Source organism: Sceloporus undulatus, chromosome 3 (assembly GCF_019175285.1).
Source record: "Sceloporus undulatus isolate JIND9_A2432 ecotype Alabama chromosome 3, SceUnd_v1.1, whole genome shotgun sequence".
NCBI classification, from domain to species: domain Eukaryota; kingdom Metazoa; phylum Chordata; class Lepidosauria; order Squamata; family Phrynosomatidae; genus Sceloporus; species Sceloporus undulatus.
The window spans coordinates 247541742-247568242 of record NC_056524.1 but is presented as its reverse complement, the minus strand read 5'-3'; the positions used below and the strand labels follow the sequence as shown (position 1 = coordinate 247568242).

General features: G+C 40.4%; 1 protein-coding gene across 8 annotated transcripts in view; it reads left to right on the top strand.

The window, feature by feature from the left end:
* LOC121926829 (NACHT, LRR and PYD domains-containing protein 1a-like) overlaps positions 1-26501 on the top strand; it is a 68231-nt gene that overhangs the window by 29938 nt on the left and 11792 nt on the right. For 4 of the 8 annotated variants that reach the window (XM_042460133.1, XM_042460131.1, XM_042460134.1 and 1 more), the window contains 3 exons: positions 1388-1468; positions 6533-6805; positions 11791-13278. In XM_042460133.1, the coding sequence (XP_042316067.1) occupies positions 1388-1468; positions 6533-6805; positions 11791-11810 (374 nt within the window). In that variant the 3' untranslated portion in view covers positions 11811-13278. Of the gene's footprint in view, positions 1-1387; positions 1469-3318; positions 3373-6532; positions 6806-11790; positions 13279-26501 lie in introns of those variants that run through there. The other 4 variants (XM_042460136.1, XM_042460139.1, XM_042460135.1 and 1 more) reach the window with 3 other exon arrangements.

Here is a 26501-nt window from a genome sequence, read left to right as displayed (position 1 = left end):
TTTGGGTGTGCAACGCCGGTACCCTGGTGAGATCAAACTCTTTACCCAAAAAGGCTCTGAAGCTGAATGTAAAGTTCAAAAGGGGGGGAAATTTAATTTAAAGGACAAAAATAAAGAGTTTTCTCCTCCCCAGCTCTAAACAAAAGATACTTTACAGTTTCAGCAATCTTCAGGGTGTCATCTTTCTGGGTCTGATGTTGGTTTGCTCTCCTCACTCAATGGAGCTGGTGCAGGGTCTTTCAGCTCCTGAACTCCTTTATTCACTTGCTGATGGTAACTAATTTGGCTAAATACTGGTACAGTGGTGCCTCGGGATACGAAATGATTGGGTTACGAAATTTCCGGGATACGAAAAAGTTGGATTGGCAAAAACTGTTTCGGGTTACGAAATATTTTTCGGGTTACGAAATTCATTTCGGCGCGAAATTCAAATGCTGCAAAGTGCAGCTATAGGCTTTCCAGTGCTAACGGAAAAGTGTTTCGGGTTACGAAATTTTCGGGTTACGAAAGGAATGGCGGAACGAATTAATTTCGTAACCCGAGGCACCACTGTAACTAAAATGGCTAATGTATTTGGTAACTAAATTGGCTAAACTTGGTCCTGGTAACTAAATTGGCTAAAGTATTTGGCAACTAAAATGGCTAAAGTGTAAGAAATGCCCTTTGGGCCTGTTTGCCACCAAAAGACAGCTCTCTGCCTGCTCACAGCAAAGACTGCTCCAAACTAAAAGCTTCCAGCTACAACAGAGCATGCTGGGAAAGGGCAGACCAAACCTGGAAATAATGCAGGGGATCCTACAGCTACTCCCACAACTAATACAAAGAACTTTTCTACACTAAACATACTATGGCCTGAACCAATGTGAAAGAAAATGCAGTGGGAGATTCAATCAGTCCTGGCAGGACATCACAGTGTTCCTTCTACTTTCCAGTATCTTGCCAGAGTCATTCTTGCTGCTATTATTGTTAGAAATATTATTTTACCTTCTGTGATTTCTAATTTCTGATTGATGTTCTGAATTACTGCTATGTTATGTATTTGGGAACTGTAAACCTGAGGGCACGGAACCGTCGAACTAAAAGATTATATGTACAGCGCTGTGTAAATTTACAGCGCTTTATAAATAAAGGTTAATAATAATAATAAGAAAAATTTCATTTGGAGGCAATGACCTCACTTTGCTCCCCTGTAGTTCTATCCTTGTGGACCAACATGTAGAGGTGAGCATATGGTAGGAAGACAATCAACTGCCCCTCTCCCTGGACAAGCAAAGGGGCCTGGTGCAGTAGTATCCTGAACTATAGATACAAGCCCACTTGGCTATGTTTAGAAGGCTTCCCAAAATGGAAAACTTGGATGCTATGTCCTTTACTTTGTTTTCCTCAGGCGTCAAGAGACGAAAATCCAGTACCAGTCTTTCAGGAGATGAGCTTTGCAATAAACGGCTAAAGGGTGATACTGTTCCAGGTAAAGATTTTTATGTAGTTAAGATAAAAATATTATGTAGTGACTCTTCAACAAGCCCATTCTGTGACATATTAATGTTTCATTTTTAATTAGTAAACATATAATAACAACTTCAATTGTAAAAATCATTCATTTGTATTTGTATATAGCTTTAAAAGACATACGATCTGAATGTGGAAAAAGTTATCTGAATAGCCTTCAAATGCATAAATTTAGGTCTCTTTAACGCTACACAATTATATCATAATTTTGTGATTTCACCTTATGGAATGCTGGGATTTGTGATTTTGTGAGATATTTAGAATTTTCTGCCAGAGAACACTAGTGCCTCACCAAATCCCACAATGCTGTAGGATGCAGCCATGGCAATTTAGCGGCACCGAAATGCTATACATTGGGCCCTTGGTATCCACTGGGGTTTGGTTCCAGGACCCTTCAAGGATACCAAAATCCAGGATGATTGAGTCCCATTATATACAATGTATAGTAAAATGGTAAAATGGCAAAATCAGGGTTTGCTTTTCAGAATTTATATATTTTTAAAAATCTTTTCAAGCTGTGGATGTCTGAATCCTTGCACAAGAAATCCGTGGATAGGAAGGGCTGTAACTGTAAATGCACAAGAGATCTTCGCCTTTGTATGTAGCTTTACTGTGTTTCACAAGTGACCACTAGAGGGAGATGCTTGATCATTTCCATACAGTACTTCTAAACCAATACAGAAAGACAACTTTTGACAGTATAGGGCAGTTCTAACTAGACGTAGGCTGCATCTGCACTGCAGAAATAATGCAGTTTGACACTGCTTTAACTGCCATGGCTTAATGCTATGTAATTCTAGGATTTGTAGTTTTGTGAGATATTTAGCTTTCTCTGTCAGAGAGCTCTAGTGCTCCAACAAACTACAAATCTGAGGATTCCATAGGATGGAGCCATGACAGCTAAACCCATGTTAAATTGCATTAATTCTGCGGTGTGGCAGCAGTCTTGGCATATGACTTTCTCAGTCTCTCCCATTAATTATTATTACTCAGTTAGTTAACTCACACTGAAAAGATCAAAACAGAAATGAGGTAACATTGAAATAAGAGGGAGTTATTAGTATACTTTGCAAAATCACAGCGTTTGCAAAAAGTACAAAAAATATTTAAGAGGGAAATTCCTAAGAGATTAATAATAGTCGCCCCTTTGGGGGAGCCGCTTTGGGGGGAGCAAGGGCGAGGGCCAGTCCATTTGGTTGGTAGGGGAGGGTATATTTTTATATATTTGAATGCAATTAATTGAACTGTACTTTGATGTTAACTGTATTTTGATTAATTTAACTGTATTTAGTTAAGGTAAGGGTATGAATTTATAATTATTTATGTATTATGTAATTGTTCATGTAATTGTTTATGCATTTTTATAAACCGCTTTGATCTGTTGGAAAGGTGGTATATAAATAAAATTTATTATGATATGAAGGTGCCTGGGGCAAGGTTGGCCGCTACGGCCAGAAGATCCTTCTCCACAGCTGCCCCAGCCCTTTGGAACACGCTGCCCATAGAGCTCCGCTCATCTACCACCCTGGCCCAATTTAGGAAGGGACTTAAAACCTTCCTATTTAATCAGGCATTCCCCGACTAAACATCCTGTGGGCCTCCCTCCTCTCTCGTGGCCGTGAGGTTGGGCTAAGGGGTCTTTTATTGTTTTTATGAACTGTTGTTGTTTTAATCTGTTTTTAAATTGTATACTGCTGCACTAAGGTGCATTTTGTAAGCCGCCCTGATCTATTTGGAAGGGCGGGGTATAAATAAAATTTTATTATTATTATATTATTATTATTATTATTATTAATCCTCTTCCCACAGCTCAGTGGTCACACAAAGCTGAGTGTCTGTTGTATGGAGGAGAGAGATGCAAAGGTGTGTTATAGGGGGAAAAAAGGCATAGATGGCTAGAATCCTGAGCAGGACTCACCATACTTAGCAAATAATCAGCTTAAGTTTGTATTTAATACTGCAGTGGTAGAGTAGATGGGTTGCATGCATGGGGTCCCACATTAGATCCACTTGCAACTTCAGCTAAAAAATCTCATAAGAAGGGCTGCCTGGGATAAGTCATTTCCTGAGTCACTTGGAGCAGAGAATAAATTCAGGGCTAAACTAAAACAAAACGAGAAAAAACAAGATGACAAATCACAACACAGTCAGCCAAGTAATACTAACATTAATTCTAAAATCAACTGTATGCATAAACCTTACATAAAGTATAACCAACTTAAAACAATGAAGCCTAAACTGATTACTGATGTGATGGTGAACCACCCCATGAATCTTCCTAAGTTGTTAATGCAATGAAAGGAGCCCAGACTGGCAAAAGTATATTTTTAAATTTCACCTCTAGCCATTCTAATTCTACAGGTGTTTTTTTCTTCTGAAAACGTGGTTCTCCACATGAAGTCTGGCATACTTTGAAGTGAAAGATCTTCCAAAGTTTTCCACGTTCTTGTAATTTCTAACTGTATAGACCCCAACAATATAGCAATAAGATCTTTATGCAGAGCATTTGTGATATCTCCTTTGAAAATAATTAATAATAATAAATAGGTATTATAGTTAATAATAGTTAATAATAATAAGGGTGTAGCCTAAAACATCTGGAGAACATGAGTTTGCCTCTTGGTGCAAGTTTTAAGTAACATATTAATATTATGGGGTGATTGGCCTAAATTAAAGGTCGTGGTTAGTATGGTTATTAAAAAAATCGTCCACAAGAGGAGTACCTTCTTTTGAATTCTGTATACTACTAGTGCCTTTCCCTGTCATAGTTTGATCATGATGTAGTTTTGCTCAATGGCATTTATTGCACTACACTACATTGGTACTGCTGCAGGTGAGAAATTATTTCTGTTTATATTTCCTGTGGTCTGTAGCGCTAAAGGAGGATTAAATCTTAATGTGAGTTGTAATATGGACAGTGATCAGAAGAGTGAAATTCATATGGACCTACTGAGAATAGTGTACATCTTGCTAGGGAAGAACCAGTCTTTGATATGTCTGCTCAGTTAGTGAACAATCATAGATATTTGCCATAACCTGCCGTGTTCTGCAATAAAATCTAATGTTTAATCAAAGATATATTAAAATGTATTAGAACATCAACAGTGAAGTTATATGTGAGAGGCTTAACATCAGAACCTTAAAAAAAGCAAGTAGTAGTCATCAATAACACTTGAGACTACAGTCTCAACTCTGATACAATTGTACAGAGGACTATTACTGCCATCATTACTCTCCTAGTTGTGTGGAACTTTGTGAAAGGTGTAGCATTGCATAACCCACATGAATGTTACAGACTCTAAGCTGGGAATAAAACTAATTGGTAACAGATTGATTAGTGGATGGTTTTCATGTTCCTGCCTTTTAAAATCTAGATAATGGGTGCCTTAAATAACATACACCTTCAACCCTTTTTTCCCCTGATGTCCACAACATTCAGTTAGAGGGTTTCATATTTGAAGCCGTTGTTCTGCAATCCTGGCTTGTGTGTGTTTCATGCAGAAAATGTTCTGCATTTAGATCTTTCATTTCTGCCAAGGATCACTAATCTGTTCCATAACCCACAGAAATGGTTCTTGTACAAACTCAGGGCATCATCAGGAGATCTCCTCTGCCCTTTTTCCTCTTTGTCCAGTCTTTGTATGTTGTATGTTTTTGTTTATTGCTATGTTGGTATGTTGCTGTTCTGTTGTTTTCATTACTTCAAGATTTCTGTCCCCACTCCCTGCCCATTATGTAGTACAGTGGTACCTCGGGATACGAAATACCCAGGTTACGAAATTTCCGGGATACGAAAAAATCCCATAGGAAATAATTGTTCCGGGTTACGAATGTTTTTCGGGTTACGAAAAAAAATTTGGTGCTTTTTTCGGCTTTTTCGCACGGAATCGCGGCTTTTCCCCATTAGCGCCTATGGCATTTCGGCTTACGAAGGCTTTTCGGGTTATGAAAGCGGCCGCGGAACGAATTAATTTCGTAACCCGAGGGAGCAGTGTATAAGAAATTGGGAGGTGGGGGAAGAGAATATCTCCCTAGGAGGAGTCAATTGCCAGCTGTCCCTGCGTGCTGCCTAGATGAAAAGATGTATCATAAATGATAATTGAATGCCCTTCTTGTATGAGAAAAGTAATGAAAGGGAACTTAAAGTAGCTTCGCATGTGCTAACTTTAAAAACGCTTGCATCTTTTATTTGTGTATCTTGGGTGCTAGGGAAATTCTTTCAAAAGAATAAGCTGACACTGTGAAGGTTACACAGCATATTTTGTTTCTTAAGAGGTCAAGAGACTGGGGAGTGGGTTATGTAGCAAAGACTGGGAACAGTTGTTTACCTGCAGGAAGCCATACATTACTGAATGACATCTAGAAACTTAGACTTCTGTCACATTTGTTGGCTTCATGGAATTTTCCCAGATTTTGCAACCTTGGCAAACTACGGACTTTATTGCATCGCTTCTGGTGCCTGATTTACCTTTTCCAAATTGGGCTTATATTCAGACATTACGATGATTTTATTACATGGACATTTTCCTCAAAACAGCTTCCGGTTCCCTCCAGTGTTGAATTCGGGCTCCATAAGTTGCTTCGGCAGCCATTTTTTCCAAATCGGAAGCTTCGGAATTGGAAAAAATAGCTGCCAAAGCACCTTATTCAACACTGGAGGGAACAGGAAGCCATTTCGTGGAATATGTTGGTGTGATAAAATCAGTGTAATTTCTGAATTTGAGCACAATTTGGAAGAGGTACATTGCGCACCGGTTGCAATGCAATAAAGTCCTATATTGGAATATATGAGCTCATGGTTCAAGGGCTACCATTCTGTCCAGATTCTGCTCTGTCAGATTGGGAGACAGAAATACATTTTCTTCCCCAAATAAAGTTGGATTCTTGATTCACCAAGCCTAGTCTTCCAATTTCTCCTAAAGTTACAGGGAAAAGAAAGCCCTGTTAAGTAACTTCTGCTAAATAAACAGCCTCCTCATTGGAAAAGCAAAAGCAATAACTATGTAACTTTTTTGTATTTTAGATGGCGTTAAAACTAAAATAGTGTTAACTGATCAGCAGCTGATGATTCTTGCAAAGAAGATGGGTAAAGACTGGAAAGTCATTGGTATTCAATGTCTTAAGTTGTCTGTTGAAGATATCGAGCAGATTGAGGCAAAGGATGAAGATGTCAATATATATAAATGTATGATGTTGCGGAAATGGAGGGACTCTGAGCAAAATAATGGAACTGCCCAAAGTCTCTATGAGTGTCTAAAAGATGATGCATCTTATGAAGTGCTAGAAATTCTGAAAGGTAAATATTAAATATAAATATTCTCTTTATTTGGTATCTCAAATGGGCCTTTGAGTTGGTTATTATGTTACTTCAGTGCATATGAATCACAGTGTAAGCTAGTTATCTGGATATGCCTGGGACCATGCAGGAGGAACTCAGGTTGTAGCTCATCCCTATGCCAATATCAAAATCAAGTCTTTGATCCCTAGTTTTCAAATGTATGAAATGTATGGTTATGCCGATCCAATGACATCAAAAATCCACCAAACAGTGATACCTTTATTGGTCCAACTAAAATGTACAGTATACATGTTGCAAGCTTTCAAATCTCCACTGGCTTCTTCATCAGGTGAGGTGTTAAAAACCATACGGGAGAAAAAAGTTGAAGCTGTTAGTCATAGGCTTGCATTTTGTTGTCTGTGTTCTCAGTTCAGATGGTATGGAGGAGTATTACTTGGAGACCTATGGTTATGCTGCCTAGGGCTGATGGCAGTTGTAGTCCAATAGCATCTGGAAGCCGTCTATTATGGATCATTCTTTTCCCTTATACAATAGAAGCACACTAGACATCCAGATAGTAACGTGTTTCCCATGAAGTCTTCACCAGGTGTTAATTTGCATGAATCTTTTGGTGCCACTCTGTCCAAAATGGTGTACACACCTAAACAGAAACCTATATGCCCTGTTGGCGCAGTGGTTAAATGCCTGTACAGGAACCACTCACTGACAACCATAATGTTGAGAGTTCAACACCAGCCAGGGGCTCAGCTTGAATCAGGCTTGCATCCTTCTGAGGTTGCTAAAATGAGTACCCAGCTTGTTGAGGGCAATAGCAATACCAAGTATATTTCTATACCGCTTATCAGTGTACTTCAGCACTCCCTAAGCGGTTTACAAAGTGTAAGCTAATTGCCCCAAAAATCTGGGTACTCATTTTAGCAACCTTAGAAGGATGCAAGCCTTTTGCTGGTACTGAACTCACAGCCTTATGGTTTGTGAGTGAGTGGCTGCAGTACAGGCATTTAACCACTGCTCTTTGCTTACAGTTGTAAACTGCAATTAGCTTACAGTTATAAACTGCTTAGATACGGCTTAGGTGGTATGAAGTGATATATAAATGAAGCTGGTATTGCTATTGCTATATAAGCTCCAAACTACAAAACATTGCACAACTTGGGAGCCAAGTTCCTACAGACCAGAAAGAAAGAAACTACCTCACTTGTTTTTTAACCAAGACATAGAAAACTTTTCAAAGCCTGGTAGTTGTAAGTTTTCAGTCATAATCCTATATACTATACGTAGAATGAGATTCTGGCTTAGTTTCAAACTATATACTGCATATTATGGCGGGTTACAGACTGCCGAAAAGCGGCGGTCTGCTGCCGCTGCCGGTTGCAGCATCCGGGAACCACGGCAGCCAAACGACGCGGTTCCCGGATGCTGCAAAGAAGAAGCGTGAAAATCGTGCTCCTTCCTGCGTCCCGGAAGAGACGCCGCAAGTGCCGAAGCACTCACTAACAGCATCATTTCTGGGGTGTGACGTGTGGAGGCAGCGCGTCCGCTACGTCAAGATGGCGGCGGCCATGTGGAACGGCCGCCGCCATTTCGTACAGACTCAGTCCGTACTAGGGTTAGGGGCGTCTGGAAGAGACGCCCCTTTCTAACCCTAGTACGTGCTGAGCACGTACTTTCCTGCCCGTTTGTAACGGGCCATTGAGTCTCCTACTCAGCACCAAATAAGCACACCTGATTGCTAACACAGGCCCAGTACAGACCGCCCAGAAATGGCGGTCTGCCGGCACCTAGTTTTGCTCCGTGGGGAATCTGCAGCCCCCAGACCGTGGGACTTCTTTCGGTGTGAATATGACACCGCAGTGCACCAATAGCGCACTCACGACATCATAATGGTGCAGCGACGTGCAAAATCTAGGCGTCCTGCACGTAACAATGGCGGTGCCCACCTGTACAGGGCGTCACCATTGTTCCGCCCTCGTCACGTGCTAGGGTTGAGGCACGTGTGGGTGGAGTGCCCTTGGCCAACCCCTAGCATGTGACGAGGGCACCCAATAGTCCCGTCTGTACCAGGCCATAGAGGGAGCAAAATCTTTTCCTGCTGACACAAGTCTCTAGCTGGTGATTGCTTTCCCCCCCCAGCTGACATATTTATATTCTCTTGACACAGTCTCCCTTAAATAACATGCAGTCCCATATACAAGCTGATTCAATCTGCTTATCAAAGCTAGAATCTGATTATACAGTTTAAGGAATTTCACAGGGAGGATAAACAGAGTGTAGGAGTAAGAATGAGGACTTACAGCTAGCAGGATTTGAAAATATTTATATGCAGGTAATAATGGCCTTGGATAAGAAACAGTCAAGTGATTCCTATCTCTCTGGTCTGAACTTGGTTTCCCAGCTGAATAATGTTTTCTGGTTTGGGCTTGTATATAGGAACTTGGTTCTCCAGTTGAATAAAGTTTTGTGGTTTGCGTTTGTGTGATGTTCATTGTTTGGCACTGAAAGATACAAGCCGACTGTCACCTGATGAAGCCTGCATAGGAAACAGATTATTGTCAACTTCTGCTGTAATGATGGCATCTAAATCGGCTCTTAATCACGACACTTTATCTGTGAAGTGATCATTAAGAGCACCATAGTGTAGTGCTGAAGTTTCTAGTACTGGATTCAGGGAGGACAGTGCTTGAGTTAAACCTCTCACCACTTTGCACAGTTTAGCTGGACACAAATTCACAAGTGCAATATGGGCAGAGTACTGTAGAAAGTTTTTTTCACTGCATGTATTGACACCTTATATAACAAAGATGTTCTCTATAGTGTGTCTTGTCAGATGTAAGTTTTCCACTATCTGTGTTCTAGTCACTGTTCTTCTCATGTAAGCTCCCTGATGTTCCCTGTATTTCAAGGGCCCAATTAGTAATGGCTTGGAAAGGATATTAGGCAGTGATCAGTCAATAGCTCTAGTCAGGTCTTGCTTCTGTCTGTTGACCAGGACTTCAACAGGATCATTGGTGGTACCAGCCATAAAACCCTCTAAGGCTTTCCAGAATCCTAAAGGATCCATTAGACTTCAAGGATAGAACATCTTAATAGGTCCACCACCCCTGCAGGGGCAGATAGTTGTAGTGATGCTAACTCTGACCAGAAAATGATATGTCTCTGACAACTTGGAGGTATTAATAATCTCCGCCCACAGATCTGTATGCTCCAAACTGAAAATAGCATCAAGGGTGTGACCTGCTGTATATGTGGGCCCTGAAACCAATTGGGTTAGGCTCATGTTTGTTATGGATGCCGTGAACTCCTGAGCAGCACCAAACAGACTGGTCTCAAACGGGATGTTGAAATCACCGAAGATCAAAATTCTGAGTCACTCCAACACCAATTCCAAGACCAGTTCTGTGAGTTGGCCAGGGAGTCTGTTAGACAACAGGGTGGACTGTACACTAAAAGAATCCTCAGTTTATCCCTGGTCTTCAGGCTTAGGCATACACACTCAGTACGGTTCAGCTGCCTAACAGGTACTCTGGTCAGGTAAAGATGGTCTTTATAGACCACAGCTACTCCCCCCCACCCCACTTTCCTTCACCTGCTCACTAACACAGTACCCTGATGGGAGAGGCTGCACCCGTGTTGGGCCACTATCATCTCCCAGCCAAGTTTCTGTAAAGCAAACCAAAGGAGCCTCTCCATGAGTAACGAGATCATATATGCACTTTATTTTTACTGACCTGGCATTACAAAGGAGCAAGGTAAGGTTTTGTGGGTGGCTTGCTTCACTCTCCCAAGTTCCCAAGGATTGCAGGATGACTGGAAAGTAAGATGTATTAAATATCTTTCTTTCCTTCCTCTGTAATGGCACATCACCCTACCATTGTCAAATCTTGACTTGGACAACTCGATTTGCTGCTCTATTTCCTTTGTGTATTATGCTAATCTCAGCAATAAATACAGGTTACATAGTTGACTATGGCAATTAACAACACACTGACATGCTCTAGAATCACAAAACTGATTCCCAGTTTGTACATACCAAGTTTATAGAGCTGAGTAGCTGATTATCATAGAATCATAGAGTTGGAAGAGACCAAAAGGGCCATCCAGTCCAGACTCTGCCATGCAGGAACTCACAATCAAAGCACCACTGACAGATGGCCATCCAGCCTCTGTTTAAAGACTTCCAAAGAAGGAGACTACACCAATCTCTGAGGGAGTGTGTTCCACTGTCGAAGAGCTCTTATTGTTAGGAAGTTCCTCCTAATGTTTAGGTGGAATCTCTTTTCTGGCATAACCTTACTCACACTGAGGTGACACCTTATAGCCAACTAGATGGTACCAGGATTTGCTCTCGCTACAGTCCAGTCTTAAAGCTGCCACTCTCACTGCCAGGTGGTTTACCTGTATTATAGTAGATAATATCTATATATAGGCACCCTATATTTGTGCAGTGTAATTCTCTGGTAATGTATTGATGGGATTCAGGAATATTAAAGATACAATTAAAACCCTCCTCTTGTCTCAAGCCAACCACAGCCAGCACTTACATTTCCAATTGTTATCTCAATAGTTCAGTCTCTCCTCTGTAATTTCATGCCCATTACTTCCAGCTTTCCCTCAGCTTACAATGTCTGGCTGCGATAATACACCAAAGGGGCACCAAATGGGCAATAACCCGTGGCTGCTGCCTTGGACGTCTGGTGGTGATATAGCCTGCTGGCTACATCGCTGTAAGGCAGCTAGTTCAGGATCAGAGCAGGTGGCTAGTTCCATAGATCACTGTGTTCTTACCAACAACCAAACAACCACTCCTTTTCTGAATATTGCTCTCCATATGAAGAGGGCAATGAGAGGTGCTACCCTGCTCCTTCTGCTCATGCATTCATGTTAACCCTATTTTGAATGCCTTAATTGGGCTACTGTGTATCTACTCCACTACATCAGTGTTCCACGAAACCCCTAACTTGACAATTCATTATTTTTTTCAGGTTTTTTAGAGCAGACGTGAGCTTGGAAACAGCTTGAAGCCGGGGGAAAATAGAAACTTCAGGAATACTCTTTGACAATTTTCCAAGTAAATGAAATGGGAATTTGTTGTAAGCTGCCAACACTGAGAATTCTAACTTTTTTTTCTGAAGAGAAGATTATACATATAATCTTTTGATAGTAATGTTTTGAACCATATTTGGACAATATTAAAATTGTCAGATTGTTTTCAAACTGTGTATAAAACAGACCTCAGGTATCTCTCATAAGAAGCTCATAAGAAGAACAGTAAAACAGAAAACTTCCTGATTAACATTACTTATCTTCTGCAATATGCAGTTGCAGAGGATGATGGACACATTCTTGAGTATACTTTCTGTCCTGAGCAGACAGAACAGATACGGCACTAGGGCTGGCTCTAGCTGTTGTTTTATTTTTGTTTTTTAATGGAAAATACTGTCCAGTGCACTGTGTTCAGCTTGTCAGGTAGTCCAGCTTCTAGATCAAGAAAAACTAAATTATTTGCAATTTCAGAAGTCTGCAGAACTACTACTTGTGACTTTTTTAATTTGTATAATCTGGTTTTGTTAGATGTGGAGAAGGCAATGATGCAGAGCAATGCAGCTGAATCAGTGGAACTATTTAGATTTGATTTCTGAGATGTTTACAAGATGTCACACAAGAGCCAGAAACTTCCTTTTTTACTACGGGCAACAACAACAGTAATAATGCACAAGAGATTTTCAGGAATGTCGATTTAGTTCTGGAATTGTGATGTACACACAGCCCTGATCACTATCCATTTCCAAGAGGTTTCTAATAATATTGGATAAATTTAATGGCAAAAAAAGATGCAAAATACTACTTGGAACAAAGCTTTGGATTCTTGTGGAGTAATGTAAGACCAGTTCTACAATCATAGAGAAACATATTAAAGCGGATAAGCAGAGGTAGATTGTATGAATGCACACCTTTTAAAAGGCCCAGATAGCCTATGAACCACTTCTGTGTGAAGGGAATTTACATGTTGGTCCTCAAATATCACTGATTTCCTGTGAGGTAGAATTCAGAAATATAGCCATGTTAGTCTGGAGAATCAATACGTAGAGAAATCTTATAGAACCTTTGAGAATAACAGAAAGAAAGAATTTGGCAGATGCACTGAAGTCTATGAAAGCTCATGCTGCTAATTTCTTTCAGTTAGTCTCAAAGGTGCTACAAGATCTCTCTATGTACTAATTTCCTGTGAGATGCATTTGTTGTACAGATAGATTGTAAAGTCTTTAAATAGATTGTCTATCTTTTGTTTTTATACAAATTAGCTATGTTTTAATAGATTAGCTATGTTTTATGTTATTTTTTTGCATTGACATTAAATTGTGTTTATATGTACAAATAAAAAAACTTTTTCTATGTTTAATTGAAATCAAATAAGCATTTGTTAAAGTGGTATGAACAAACAGGAAAACTGTTTGAGGAATTCACCCTTTGGTCCATACAGTGTTGAGACAGACCACTTTGCTAGAGATAATTATACTCTTGGGAGTGTGAGACAGTGCCATCAGATGCTGAAGGCAGATGCTGGAGTTCCATCAGGTGGTAGATGCTGGTATCTGGCAAAGTGCTGGAGAGCAGAGCTGCTCATACTACGTAGTCTGTTTTTCATTTCCTAGATTAGTCCTTTTGCCAAGAAGTACAGTAGAGGACCCTGTCCTACTGCAGTTGTAGAAGTTGGAATTGGCTGCCAATGTGGTCAGTTTCTGTAGATAGGCTGCATGTAAGTGTGCAAGTCTGTCACCTTATCCTTTGCCTATTCCTGGTGCTATTATAAGTGCAGAACTGACAACTACAGTGGTGCCTCGGGTTACGAAATTAATTCGTTCCGCGGCTAATTTCGTAACCCGAAAAACCTTCGTAAGCCGAATTGCCATAGGCGCTAATGGGGAAAAAAGCCGCGGCTCCGCCGCAGCTCCATTTAAAACAGCACCGGAGTTTTTTCGTAACCCGAAAAAACTTTCGTAACCCGAAACAATAAATCCCTATGGGATTTATTCGTATCCCGAAAAATTCGTAACCTGGGTATTTCGTATCCCGAGGTACCACTGTATTAGTTACTCAAACAAGTAAACAATAATATTTAAGCAATAGAACAGTTCGCTTGTGCTTGTAATAAGTACTGTATATCATTATCACTGTTAAATGGTTAAGATGGGAATCTGCAGCTTGCACTCCCTAGTGTCATCTGGTCCTTCTCACAGTACTTGATAGTATTGCTGGAGATATTATTGAAGCAACAACCTTGTGATTTAGTGCAGCATAATTTTCCAGTTGGCAAATTAATATGTTGTCTGTCTTCTGTAAAGGTTAAGACTGAAAGGGAAATAAGAAGAAATGGGGCTATAAAAATGTGATAAAAGCACCCTCTTGTTGTATGTGGTTTTATAGGAAGCACCTCAATGGCTGACAACTTATTGGTAGATTACACTGGAGCCTACCTATCACAGGGAGTTGCATTGTTACTGTGCCATCAAATTTTGGCAGGCTGCAGCAAAACAGCTGCAATTGCATTTGACAATAAGGCATATGGGTTGCTTAAAACAAGATGTATGCTTTGTACACTTTGTTTTTTTTTTTTTAAAAAAATCAAATTTGAGACTGTCAACATTTGCCAGTGTGAGGGCAAATTAATCATGATTGGTAGTAAAAATCTTATGATAGGTTCACCTTACAGTCACCATAAGTCATAAATGACTTGGAGAAACACAACAACAAAAACAAGTGGGGTATCCATACATGGCTTTTATGGAGGTGCTTTTGTGGCTGGTCAGCAACTATACACATATGGTCCTCCAACGTAAAGTTCTCTAGCATAATCAGTAGGAATCTATCTGGAAAGTGATGTGACTGCTATTATGCAACACTGTTTTCCAGTTCCCAGATGATGTGAGTAGCTTCATGGAGGCCCATAGCACAAAATGGAAACCATGCATGTGTCAGTATTAGTAATGTTAGCATTATCCTTCTGGCCATCTATATTTTGTATGTAATGGACAGAATCTCCTATTGGGTACTTGAGTCCTTGTAAGTACACTTATGCTTGCAGGAATTAGAATTAGGCAGTTCCATAATGTTTATATCCAGTAAAGAGCTGCTGTTATGCTACTATGTAGGGGACCCAGCAAAGTGACTGGTTCACCTAGATTCTGTTTTGCTTTGGTGCCACTGTGTATCAAGACATCAGCTAGGGCATGCTGGTGTCTTGGTATGCGCCTTTGTGATTTAGGATTTCTTAGTGCCTCTGGTACATAGTTAAGTATACATAAACTTATGTGACATACACTGTGATAGAGGATTTTGGCCAACAGTTGTTTAGCACCAGCCCTAATCACTCTCATGCTCAATATATACCATTAAATAATATAAGAGTATTTGGCCCAGCCTGCCCTTTGATAATAGCACCTTCAGAATGAAATGTAAGCTGGCCAGGCCACTAGGAAAACTGGCTGAGAGAAAGAGCAGGCATGAGATACCTAGTTCCATGTTCTAGATCTGTGTTGTATCTGAAATAAAAATTATAAATACAAATTAGCAACACATGCTCAGAACTCAAGTATTCTGTTGTATCTGAAAAGTAAACAGGCAGGATAATTCAACAACTAAAGTATATTGCTTATGCCACTAACTGCTACTTCTGGTTCCCACATGTAAACAAGGTTAATCACATAATCCTTACATCTTATGATAACCAATCAAGTAATGACATGTTCCAGCATTTATGGTGGCTTTTGGTGTAGCAACCCAGCCTATAGAGATCAGAGGAGAGATACTAGAGATCAGGTGAGACAGTGCTGAGCTGGATGGACCAATTGTCATAACTGTATAAAACTGCTTTATAGGAGAGCACAGCAGAAAAAAAACGTTGCAGATTGTATTTCATAAAGACCAGAAAATTAGAAACCACAGTCAAGATTTGTGTCCATAGTAATGCAAGTACTTGGGTCCCTTGGGTTCCTTTCAGGGATAAAGGCAGCATAAAAATGAAATAAATAAATAATAAAATAACTGTGCAACCACCCTGATGCCCCCACAATGCATTTTTTATTTATGTTGATTTATGGTGCACCTCTAATGCCAGCTTTGGAGGTTGTGTTGGCCTCTTAACACCAGAAAGGTAGTATCTGAATGAGGCACATAGACCTCAGACATGTGGATGGCCTAAACACAAAAAATATAGGGGTGCCTAAAAGAGGCAATCTTCCCCCCACCCCACAGTTTCCTACTGAAACAGAAAGCAAAGGATGGGTTCTCACCAACAGATGAAACAAGACTGTGGCCCCCTTTTTTCCCTACTGTGTTCTCAAGTACCCTTCCTATCCACACATTTTAGGGTGTCCCAGATGCTGCCATTGTTTTGTGAAGTCAATCAAATAAATTCTTTTCATCTTCTGGACATCAAAACAATTCACCACTTCAGAAATCCTTTTTTGGTCCTTCTGAAGGGCTAGTAAGTCTTTATTTCTCAGGAAATTACCCTAGCTTGAAGCTAGTTTTCAGGTATAAATATCACTAGAAAGACCCAGCCTCTTTGCTATAGTTGACCTCCCTGCTCAGTTGTGCCCTGTGATTGTTGCCCTCAGACCTTCCATCCCTGACTTGAGACTGGTAGATATTGCCCTCAGTCCAACCCTCAATCCCTGTTATCCCCTTTCACGTTTCTATTTCGATTAGCTCTGAATGCTGGATGTTAGAGTGAATTATTCTAATGTGTGGATTCTTTTGAATTTCTTCCAAATAAAAGCTCTCTTAGTCCCCCATGCCTGGAGTCTCCATCAGTTAGTATTAGTATAAAAAGGTGCTTACAGTCCTAGAAGTTACCACCCTCTCGCAAGCCAAAATAACATTACCCAACAGATTGCTGTTGTTAGTGGAGGCCCTCCAAGCCTTGCGCCTTTGTGGGAAACATTTGTGTCCATAGAAATAGTGAGTAAACTACCAGCAGATACACAGAACCTAAAATCTATTTCCTCCATGAATTGTATCAAGAAAAGAAAACTCCCCTGATATAGGTCTATAGGGGATGGAAAGCAGAGGGGAGGGAGAAACGAAGAGAAGAGGAAATGGGGGTGGGGGTTGATTATTAAAGTTTTCACAAGCATACACAGAAATGGGAAATATGATGGCTTGGACAATACAAACTTTGTCAATATATTGACACTTCAGGATATTGACTAGTTCCTTCATAGCTGACCTTCCAGGTCTATGGCACGTTACAGATGGGCCTAAGAGGCGCCGTCCTCACGCTGCGATTACGCATGAGGGGCGGCTCTTCCGAATGCGCCTTGCCCCTCACGCGTAACCGATACGTCAAGATAGCGGTGCCCTATACAGATGGGCGCCGCCATCTTGATGTAGCGGACGCTCTGCGTCCGCACGTCCAAACCCAAAAGAGATGTCGCGAGTGCGCGCTTTGGCACTCGCGGTGTCTCTTCCGGGTTCCTGGAAGGAGCGCGATTTGGGTGCTCCTTTTTTGCTCCGTGAGGGAGTCGCGCGGTTTGGCTGCTGTGGCTCCCTCACGGAGCAAACAGCACCGGCCCAAGACCACCCCTTTTGGGCGGTCTGTAACGGGCCTTAGTCTTTTTATTTCTTGACTGCTACCTCCTTTCTGATTAATGACTGAACCAAAGTATGGAAACTCTTGAACTAGTTCAATGTCTTTAGTTATGTATAGTTAAACTATGTTTAGTTAAGTTATGTAAATCATCTGTGGTCAGTATTTTTATTTTCTGAGTGCTCAGCTGTAAACCGGCTTTTGCACTTTCTTCCTTGAATTTCTTCTGTAATCGTTCCAAGTCTGAGCTGTTCTCTGCTACTAATATGGAGTTATTTGCATATCTTAAACTGTTGATGTTTCTTCCTCCAGTTTTCACACCTCCTTCCTCCAGTTCGAATCTTGTTTTACATATGATACATTCAATGTAGGAGTTAAATAGATAAAGTGCAGACTTGCCTAACCTCCTTGCCAATTGGAAACCATTCTGTTTCTCCTGATACAGGGTACACATTAGGGCAATCAAATGTCTGGCACACCCATTTTTAAAAGAGCAAGCCATAGTTTTTCATGATCTACACAATCAAAATCTTTGGTATAGTCCATCTATAAACCTATAAACCCCAAGGCTGATTTTCTTTTGAAATTCTTTGGTTTGCTCCATTATTCAGCATATGTTTGCAATATGAACCCTAGTTTCTCTTCCTCTTCTGAACCCAGATTGGACATCTGGCATTTCTTGTTCCATATATGGTAAAAACCCTTGTTATAGAATTTTGAGTATCATTTTGCTTGTATGGAAAATTAATGCAATGGTCCTTTGTTACCACAATCCCTAGTGTCCCCCTTGCTTGGAGAGTGACATATATATTGTTTCCTGTTTGGTGGCCATTCTTTTGTTTTCCATATTTTTTTGACAGATTTTGATTAGAACTAGAGTAGATTCTGTCATTGTGGCTGAAGCAGCTCTATTGATACATCATCAATGCCTGGTGATTCATTTCTCCTAGGTGCTCTGAGTACAGCTTCTACTTCACTTTCTAAAATTGTAGGCATTTACATTTCTATAGTACTTATCAGTGAATCAGCACTCCCTAAGTGGTTTACAACATGTAAGCCCCCAACAAGCTGGGTAGTCATTTTACCAGCCTGTGAAAGGATGGAAGACTGAGTCAACCTTGGAGCCCTGGGATCAAACTCATAGCACTGTGGCTGTAATACCAGCACTTAACCACTGCGCCACCAGGGCTCCTTCTATATATAGTTTTATATAGTTCTTCAGTGGTTGCCATTATCTTTTTATTTCTGCTTGTTTGTGTAATGTGTTCCCCTGCTGGTCTTAGGGCATCCCCACTCTTGGTTTAAATTTCCCTTTGATTTCTCAGATCTTGTCGAAGAGGACTCTTCTTCTTCCTTTTTAGTTGTCATCATCTGTTTCTCAAAACTGATTATTACAGTAGTTCTCCGTGTCTCTGCACACTACTGACAAGTGAATTCAGGATTTTGACTCCATCGCTGCCCCATTTTAAATTTTGCTTTTGCCTTGTTCTTAACTGCTAGACCATCGTGTCACTAGGGTTAGGGTCACCCAAGTGTGTTTACTGATGTTGCCACCCACAGGCAGGCAGCCATCACATGGGAGAAAACATGGGGAATGAGTGGCAGAAGGAGATGTGGTAACAGGCAGGAAGTGGCACTCACCCACCTGACTGCCTCACTACCTTCCCTATCCTGGCCAAGCTGCCTGGCACATGCTCCAGACTCCTCCTTCACCAGCCAGGTCACCTCTGCTGTCTGCCCACTGTGGTTGCTGGTGGGCGTGGGGTGCTGCCACCTTCCAACAGACCTTTTTGGTCTGGCTGGGCTGCTGGCTGGGTGGGAAAGGGAGGTGATAGTGGCAGGGAGGGGAGGAATCAATGGCCACCACTGCTGGACTGCCAGACTCTGAAGGGGTTGCTACCCAAAGGGAGATGGCCGGGGGCGGGAGGTTGTCTTGAGACAGATAATGAGTATCCATCCGCCTTATTGGGTGTTCCTAGCAATGTTCCTGCTCCTTGAAGAGCTTCATCAGTTATCCATTGAGGCTTCTCTTTTATTTTTAAATGCAGACAGTGGCTTTTTGCATTCCTTGCTGACAATGTCCCTGGCTTTAGTCCACAGTTCTTCTGACTCTTTAGTCCATAGTTCTTCTGCACAGTTAGGCTTAGCAGTGCAAATGAATTTTTAAAACATTATCTTTAAATTCTACAAAGGTGTTCTTCGGGTCATATTTTGGCCTGATGGTTGCTTTAGTCTTCTTTAGCTTTACTCTCATTTTTGATATTAGGAATTCATGGTCTATCCCACAATCTGCTCCTGGTCTTTTTTTTTACAGAAAGAATTGAGCATCTCCTGTTTCCAATTAAATAGTCTATTTGATTTCTGTATTTGCATTCAGATGATGTCCATGTATATACAGTTGCCTTTTGGGTTGCTTGAAGAATGTATTTGCAATTAACAAACTATTGGCCTTACAAAATCCAGTCAGTCTCTCTTCTGTTTCATTTCTTGAGCCTAGGCCAATTTTTCCTACAATCTTTGATACTGCTTTGCTTCCTATATTTGCATTCCAATTGATCATGATTAACAAGTGCTAATCTTTTAGTATGTGGTCAGTTTCCTCCTGAACTCCAGCACAGTTTCAATTTCTTCTTCTGTCTCTGTAGTTGGAACATAATTTTGGATTATTGCAATAACAATAGCAAGTATATTTCTATACTGCTGATCAGTGCACTTAAGCACTCCCTAAGCGGTTTACAATATGTAAGCTAATTGCCCCCAACAAGCTGGGTACAAATTTTAGCAACTTTGGAAGGTTGCCAGGCTGAGTCAACCCCATCAATCACTCTGATATTTGTTGGAAGTCACACTCTGCCATACTCTTAGGAATCTAACACATTCCTCAAAAGCCTTACAGAGAATTCTATTGTATAGTAGCTATTTTGGATTTAATCCAAAGCAACACTTATGGGTCAATGGGGTGGAAGTAATGGGATCCTTGAATGAGAGTGACATATCCTCTTGGAATTTGTTGTAGGAAAAGAAAAGCAACATGATCTGAAAGCTGATTTCACTAAGTTGAGAGAAATACTGGGTGAGATCCTTGGAGCCTTGGAGAATAGTGGATTGTCCTTTGGCAGTCTTTAAACAGAGGTTGGATGGGCATCTTTCAGAGGTGCTTTGGCATGAATACACTCTCTTGAGATGCACAGGCCACTTGGTTGTGGTTGGGGGAACATAGCCTTTCAGGCCTAAAGGGACAGGGTTTGATTATGGAAGCAACACTGGCTGCAATTTTTTCTTCTACACAACTATCAAAAGTACAAATCTCTGTTTCTAGTCTCCCACCCCATAGAATCGTAGTTTCCCACCCCATTATTTCTGTTGTATACCAGCACTCATTTTTCTTCCTTTGCATTCCTGTTGATGACCTGGAGTAACAGGCACATGTGTCTCTTTTTGGATGTTGTGTGATGAATTATTCACTAACATCTTATATGATATCTAAAATATACTTCCCTTAGGAGGCTGTCAAGTGCTGGGAGCTGTTGCTGTGTCAGTTTACTGACTGGGATGGGTAGGTAGATAGGAAGGTGACCTGCAGCTGATGGGAAAAGGAATAAAGTTACTCTCCTTGATTTCCAGTTAGATACTGCTGGTTGCTTCCCCACCAGCCAATAAACAACTGCAGCACCCTCACGACTTAAAAGCTATGGGGCACCTGTGCGTCTGGGGCATTTGGCTCTGCTTGCCTGGGTGCAAGATCAGAGCTTGATAGATGCCTCTGGGGTGGAGAGATTCAGAACTATGCATGCAATGTTATGCTTTGCATGCTGGTGCAGGATATTGACCATGGTCAGTTTATATTTATGTTTAGCCCATTACATATCCTATATTTGTTGCTGTATGCCTTCAAGTATTTTCCAATTTATGGCAGCCCTTTGGTTTTCTTGGCAAGATTGGTTTAGATGGGGGTTGCCTTTGCTTTCCTCTGAGGCTAAGAGAATATCATCCAGTGGGTTTCCATGCCTGTGTGAGGATTTGAAGCTGGTCTCTAGAGTCGTAGTCCAGTGTCAAACCACTACACTACACTGGCTCTCAGACTAGCTATATGCATCATTTATTTATTCATTCAATTTATAGCCCACCATTTTCCCAGTACGGCATCAAAGGTGGTTCATAACATGCTATGCACTCCCTGCCTTCTGTTGTTTTGTTTCTGCTGTCATTTTTCTTTCTCCCCTTCTTTCTCTCATTTTATTAAATTTATACTTTTTAAAAATTACAATAACATTTTTTAAAAAATCTGAATACTGATAGCAAGATGCAGTCCTTGCTAATAGGGTGAGTAGGATTTACATTACAAAAAGGAGCTTGTCATGATATTATTTGTCTCTGAAGGCTTGTTCAGGCAAGAGGGGAACAGGACTGGCAAGGAGAACTGACAGACTGTAAGAACAAGAAATTGGTAGGAAGCAAATCAACCTGTTGCTCAAAGGGGTGTGGTAATATGTAGGGAGACCCAGCTATCTAATTCATTGAGAAGGCACTTAGCAGAAACAATTTTTCTCCCTTGATGGAAGCTGTATGTCTTTTATAGTTACAGAAATGATAAACTTTAAGAACTTGGAAAAATTACTCTTTTTATGGGCTGCTGACTAGGGGATTCTGGAAATTTTAGTCCCAATATAATTTTCCCAAGCTCTGGGAAAGTGGGCCTACTAGATGTTGGACTGCATCACATCACCCTACAACAGTGTAGGATGATGGGAGTTCAGATAGCAATCCAACAACTTCTGGAAGGTGACACATTCCCTAACCTTGTCTTAAAGGTTCAGGAACCCTCTCAGGGACTGGACCAGATCTAACTATTTATATGAATCACATCAACTATCTGTTGCTCTCTGCAGTCAGAATCAGGTAGTTGGCAAAGGTAAGCCAAGAATGTTACAATTTTGGCAGCATTCTCTTCTCTTATTTTCACACCTTCATTGGCAGTCAGTACTTAAAGACCCCAATTACCTGGTGGAAGTAAAGGCAAGGTGAGCAGGATGAATTTGAAGTCATCTATTTGTAAGGTCCATAAGTGACCTAATTTGAGGTCATCTATTGTAACAAGCGTGGTGTAGTGGTTTGGGCACTGGCCTACAGCTTTGGAGGCTAAGGTTTGAATCCCCCCCCCACTCTGCCATGGAAATCACTTGGGTGATCTTGGGCAAGTCACACACTCAGCTATGGAGGAAGGCAAACACAAACTCCCTCTGAACAAATTTTGGCAAGAAAACCCCTTGGTAGGTTTGCCTAAGGGTTTTCATAAATTGAAAATTACTTGAAGGCACACAACAGTAATAACAATAGCACTCTGACCAGAAGCTGATCTTGCTCTTCCCTAGCAAGATTGAGAGGAATGGGACATGGATCATGCTTGAGAGTTGAATGCTGCTTCTGAGCCAAACAACAAGTGCCCAAGCTTTCCCGGTTCCAAAGAAAGGAATGCCGCAGTGTTCATAAATGAGGAATAGGTCAATGCCAGTGACCTAAGATGGTATATCTTGTACATGGATATAATGCCGTTTCCTGAGTGAATTTTTGAAAAGCACTACTTCCTTGTTCAACTGCTATGGTGTCACCTGTGAGCAGGAAGGTGCTGGGTGGAGTAGCTGACTAGAAGTGGCCTTCAGGCTGCCACTCAGTAATCTCTGCACTGGATCACATAACAAAAATTAAGTTACCAATTAATTCTTGCAAAAGGAGAGGGTGTTGTGTAGGCTGTTTTCTTTTACATGGATTAAATAAGGTTTCTAATTTAAATATTGAGGTGGCATTTATTTATGATATGTTAAAGTACAAAAGTATAAAATGAGACTTGTATGTGATATCCTCAAGCAATCAAACAAAGGAATTCAGGGTGGCAATGGTGTATAGTATAAATAATATTTGTTTATTAATAAAGACTAAAAAATAAAAACAACATAAATTATAACTGAAATTTAACCAGCTAGACCATCTGAACACATATTAGACAATCATCCAAAGTTTGCTTTACTCAGACTACCAAAGAGAGATGCAGACATTTTATAAACCTAGAACAGCTATTTTATCATCATCATCTAATAACATTCTTGTCATCTTTATTTATACCTTTGTCTCCAAAACCAGAACTCAAGGCAGCTTACAAATTAAAACAAATACAACATAGTTTAAAAATACAAAAGATCAGTATTAAAATGGAAGTAATTATTAATGGCACTAAAACACACACAATGAAATTATTAAATAGGTTAATATACAAAATAGATCACCCGACTAGGATGGAGCTTGGCTACCAAGATTTTTATTTATTTTTTAAAAATAAATATCTTTATTAAATTTTCCATAAAATAAGTTACAATACCAAAAGAGGATACAATTTCTACTGTAACTATATATACAACTAAAGTCTACATTTGTTTCTTATCAAACGTTGTCTTCTTGTCTTCTTAGACCCGAACTGAAATCTTCCTTTTATTCTTGGGTTGATGGAGTACTCATTTCTTTCATGTTCTCATTGTCCCATAAAGTAAACCTTTGCTATATGTTAAATTTATCATGTCACTTTTTTTAAAAAAATGAAACTGTAACCCTGTTACACATGGGATTTGGGGTGCGTCTTGAAGAGAAGAGTTTTAGTGAGAAATAGAAAATTCCCATGCTATGGTTCCAATTCAGGTCAGATTCATTTTTAAAACATTAGTAGGAAAACATAGACTATATGTGAAAGAACTTATTTCCACAGATATTATCTTAGAAATTATTCCTTAAGCTGAGCACCTGGTGCATTTCTCACTAAATGTCTGCTCACTCACCCAAGCTACTACAACCTTTAGAGTAAATATCCCTACTCTGCGTCAGTGTCTTGCTCTAGAACACCCACCCACCCACCCACCCACCCACACACAGAAGGAGCATACAGCTATTCATTAAAAAAAAGAAATTATGGGACAGACAGCATCACATTGTGAAGTATTCCACCATTCTCTCTCCTTGATACATTTTTGGGGGGGGGGGGGGGAGGAATAAAATAAAACATGTAGAAACCTTAGGTTTCTGTCCCATGTGGGAAAGTCTGTGATCTTTAGCCTTGCCTAAATACTCAAGGTATTACTTCTCAGATCCTGTCTGATCTTGGAAGCTAAGCAGGGTCAGTCCTTGGTTAGTACTTGAATAGGAGACTGTCAATGAATACCAGAGGCTGTAAGCTCTGTTTTAGAGGTAGGAACTGGCAAAACCAGCTCTGAGTATTCCTTGCCTAAGAAAACCCTGTGAAAAATTAGTGATAAGTTGACAGGTATCTTGAAGGCACCCACCTGCCCACGTACCCACTAACAGAAAATAGTGGTCTCTACTCTGCAGTTCATGAATTGGGCAGAGTTCGATACAACAATGTGATTCCATGCCTCCACTCCATGTTTTTCCTTGCCAATGGCACTATGCCTCACAGCTGGCATGGTGGAGTGATTAGCATTGTCTCAGATCCAGGCCAATGTCTTCATAAACCATTAAACTCACTTAGATCAGTCATTCTCTCTCAGCCTGACCCACATCACATGTTTGTTGTGAGGATAAAATTATTGAGGAAAAGGGCTGCATAAACCACCTTGAGCCCAAAAGTGTGGTGTAAAAATACATAGCAATTACATACAGACAGACAAATATTATTCACACTGCACTTGGCAGACTGAGACACAAGGTTTGATGTTTTGATATATTTGATGGAATCCACAAAATCATTATTATCCAGGACAGCTTTTATTCCATTTTCATTTTCAATCGGTGGCTATTTCACCTCACAACCAAAGGGGCCTTAGAGTCTAGCTCTTACAGACAAGCACGTTTCCATTGCAAAGTCGAAGGCTTTCATGGCTGGCATCCATAGTTTTTTGTGTTCACACAGGCTTTTAAGGAAATTCCCATGCTGGGAACGTTGTACCATTTCAAAAAAAAAAATTGATAGATTTTTTTATATAGATAGATTTATTTTTTTAAAATGTGTTTTATTCTTTTAATAACTATCTGTTTCACTATTGTAATAATTTAATTCCTTTTTAATGTACTTTTTTCTATGTTTTTAATTGTACTGTTTTTTAATGTTGTGAAGCCGCTCTGGGTTCTAGTTCCGGGAAAAGAGTGGAATACAAATAATAATATAGCAGCTCTGTCACTTCCCTTGAGCTGCAGCAAGAGCCCATGATGTGTGAGGAGTGTGGGATGTCCTCTCTTTAAAAGCCCCCCCCCCTGCCATCCTAAATATTGTGGCATTTACCTACCTATATCTCTTTAAAATGCTGTAAGAAATGGTGGGAGTGGGGTGAACCTCAGTGGGAGAAGAGAGGAGGGGCCTGAGATTTTTGAAAAAATTAAAATGTCAAATTTCAAAATTTTATTTTTTAAAAATATATATACTATTTTAAACTTTAACCAAATCTTCACTATGTGTACACAAATACATTTAGGTTATGCATACGATGTTGCAATTTGAAGGTATAATTTTAATTTTGCTAGTTGTTTATGTCTCAACTATTAGCATTACATCCAGTGGTATGTATGGGAATTATGTTTCATGAGTAACATAATGGAAAAACGCATTCCTAATGACTCTGTATGGTGTGAAATGGGAGGAGGTCAATGGGGTGTGTGTGTAACACCATGAGTGACCGCACTGGGTGACCCCAACCCAAGGAATGCCATTGTGTCACCCCCCTGTGGGCTGTCTCCTGGTGCAGTCCCCACTCCCCGCACCACCTAATGACACCACTGCTTTCAGTTAGTCTCAAAAGTGCTACAACATCTTTCCACATATTGATTCTACAGACTAACACAGTCTTTAAAAAAGAATGTGGTACTGGATGAAACATCTATGGATACCATGGACTACCATAATAAGAAATAAATGAGTCCTAGAGTGAGGCAAGCATGAACTTTCTCTGGGAGCCAAAATGCCCAACTGAGGCTGTTATGCTTTGGCCATATCATGAGATGTCATGGCTTGTTAAAGATGATAATGCTTGGTAAAGTGGGAGGTAACAGGAAAGGCTGAAGACAGCACTACAGGCTCAGTCAAGGAAACCATGGCCTTAGTGTGGTGAA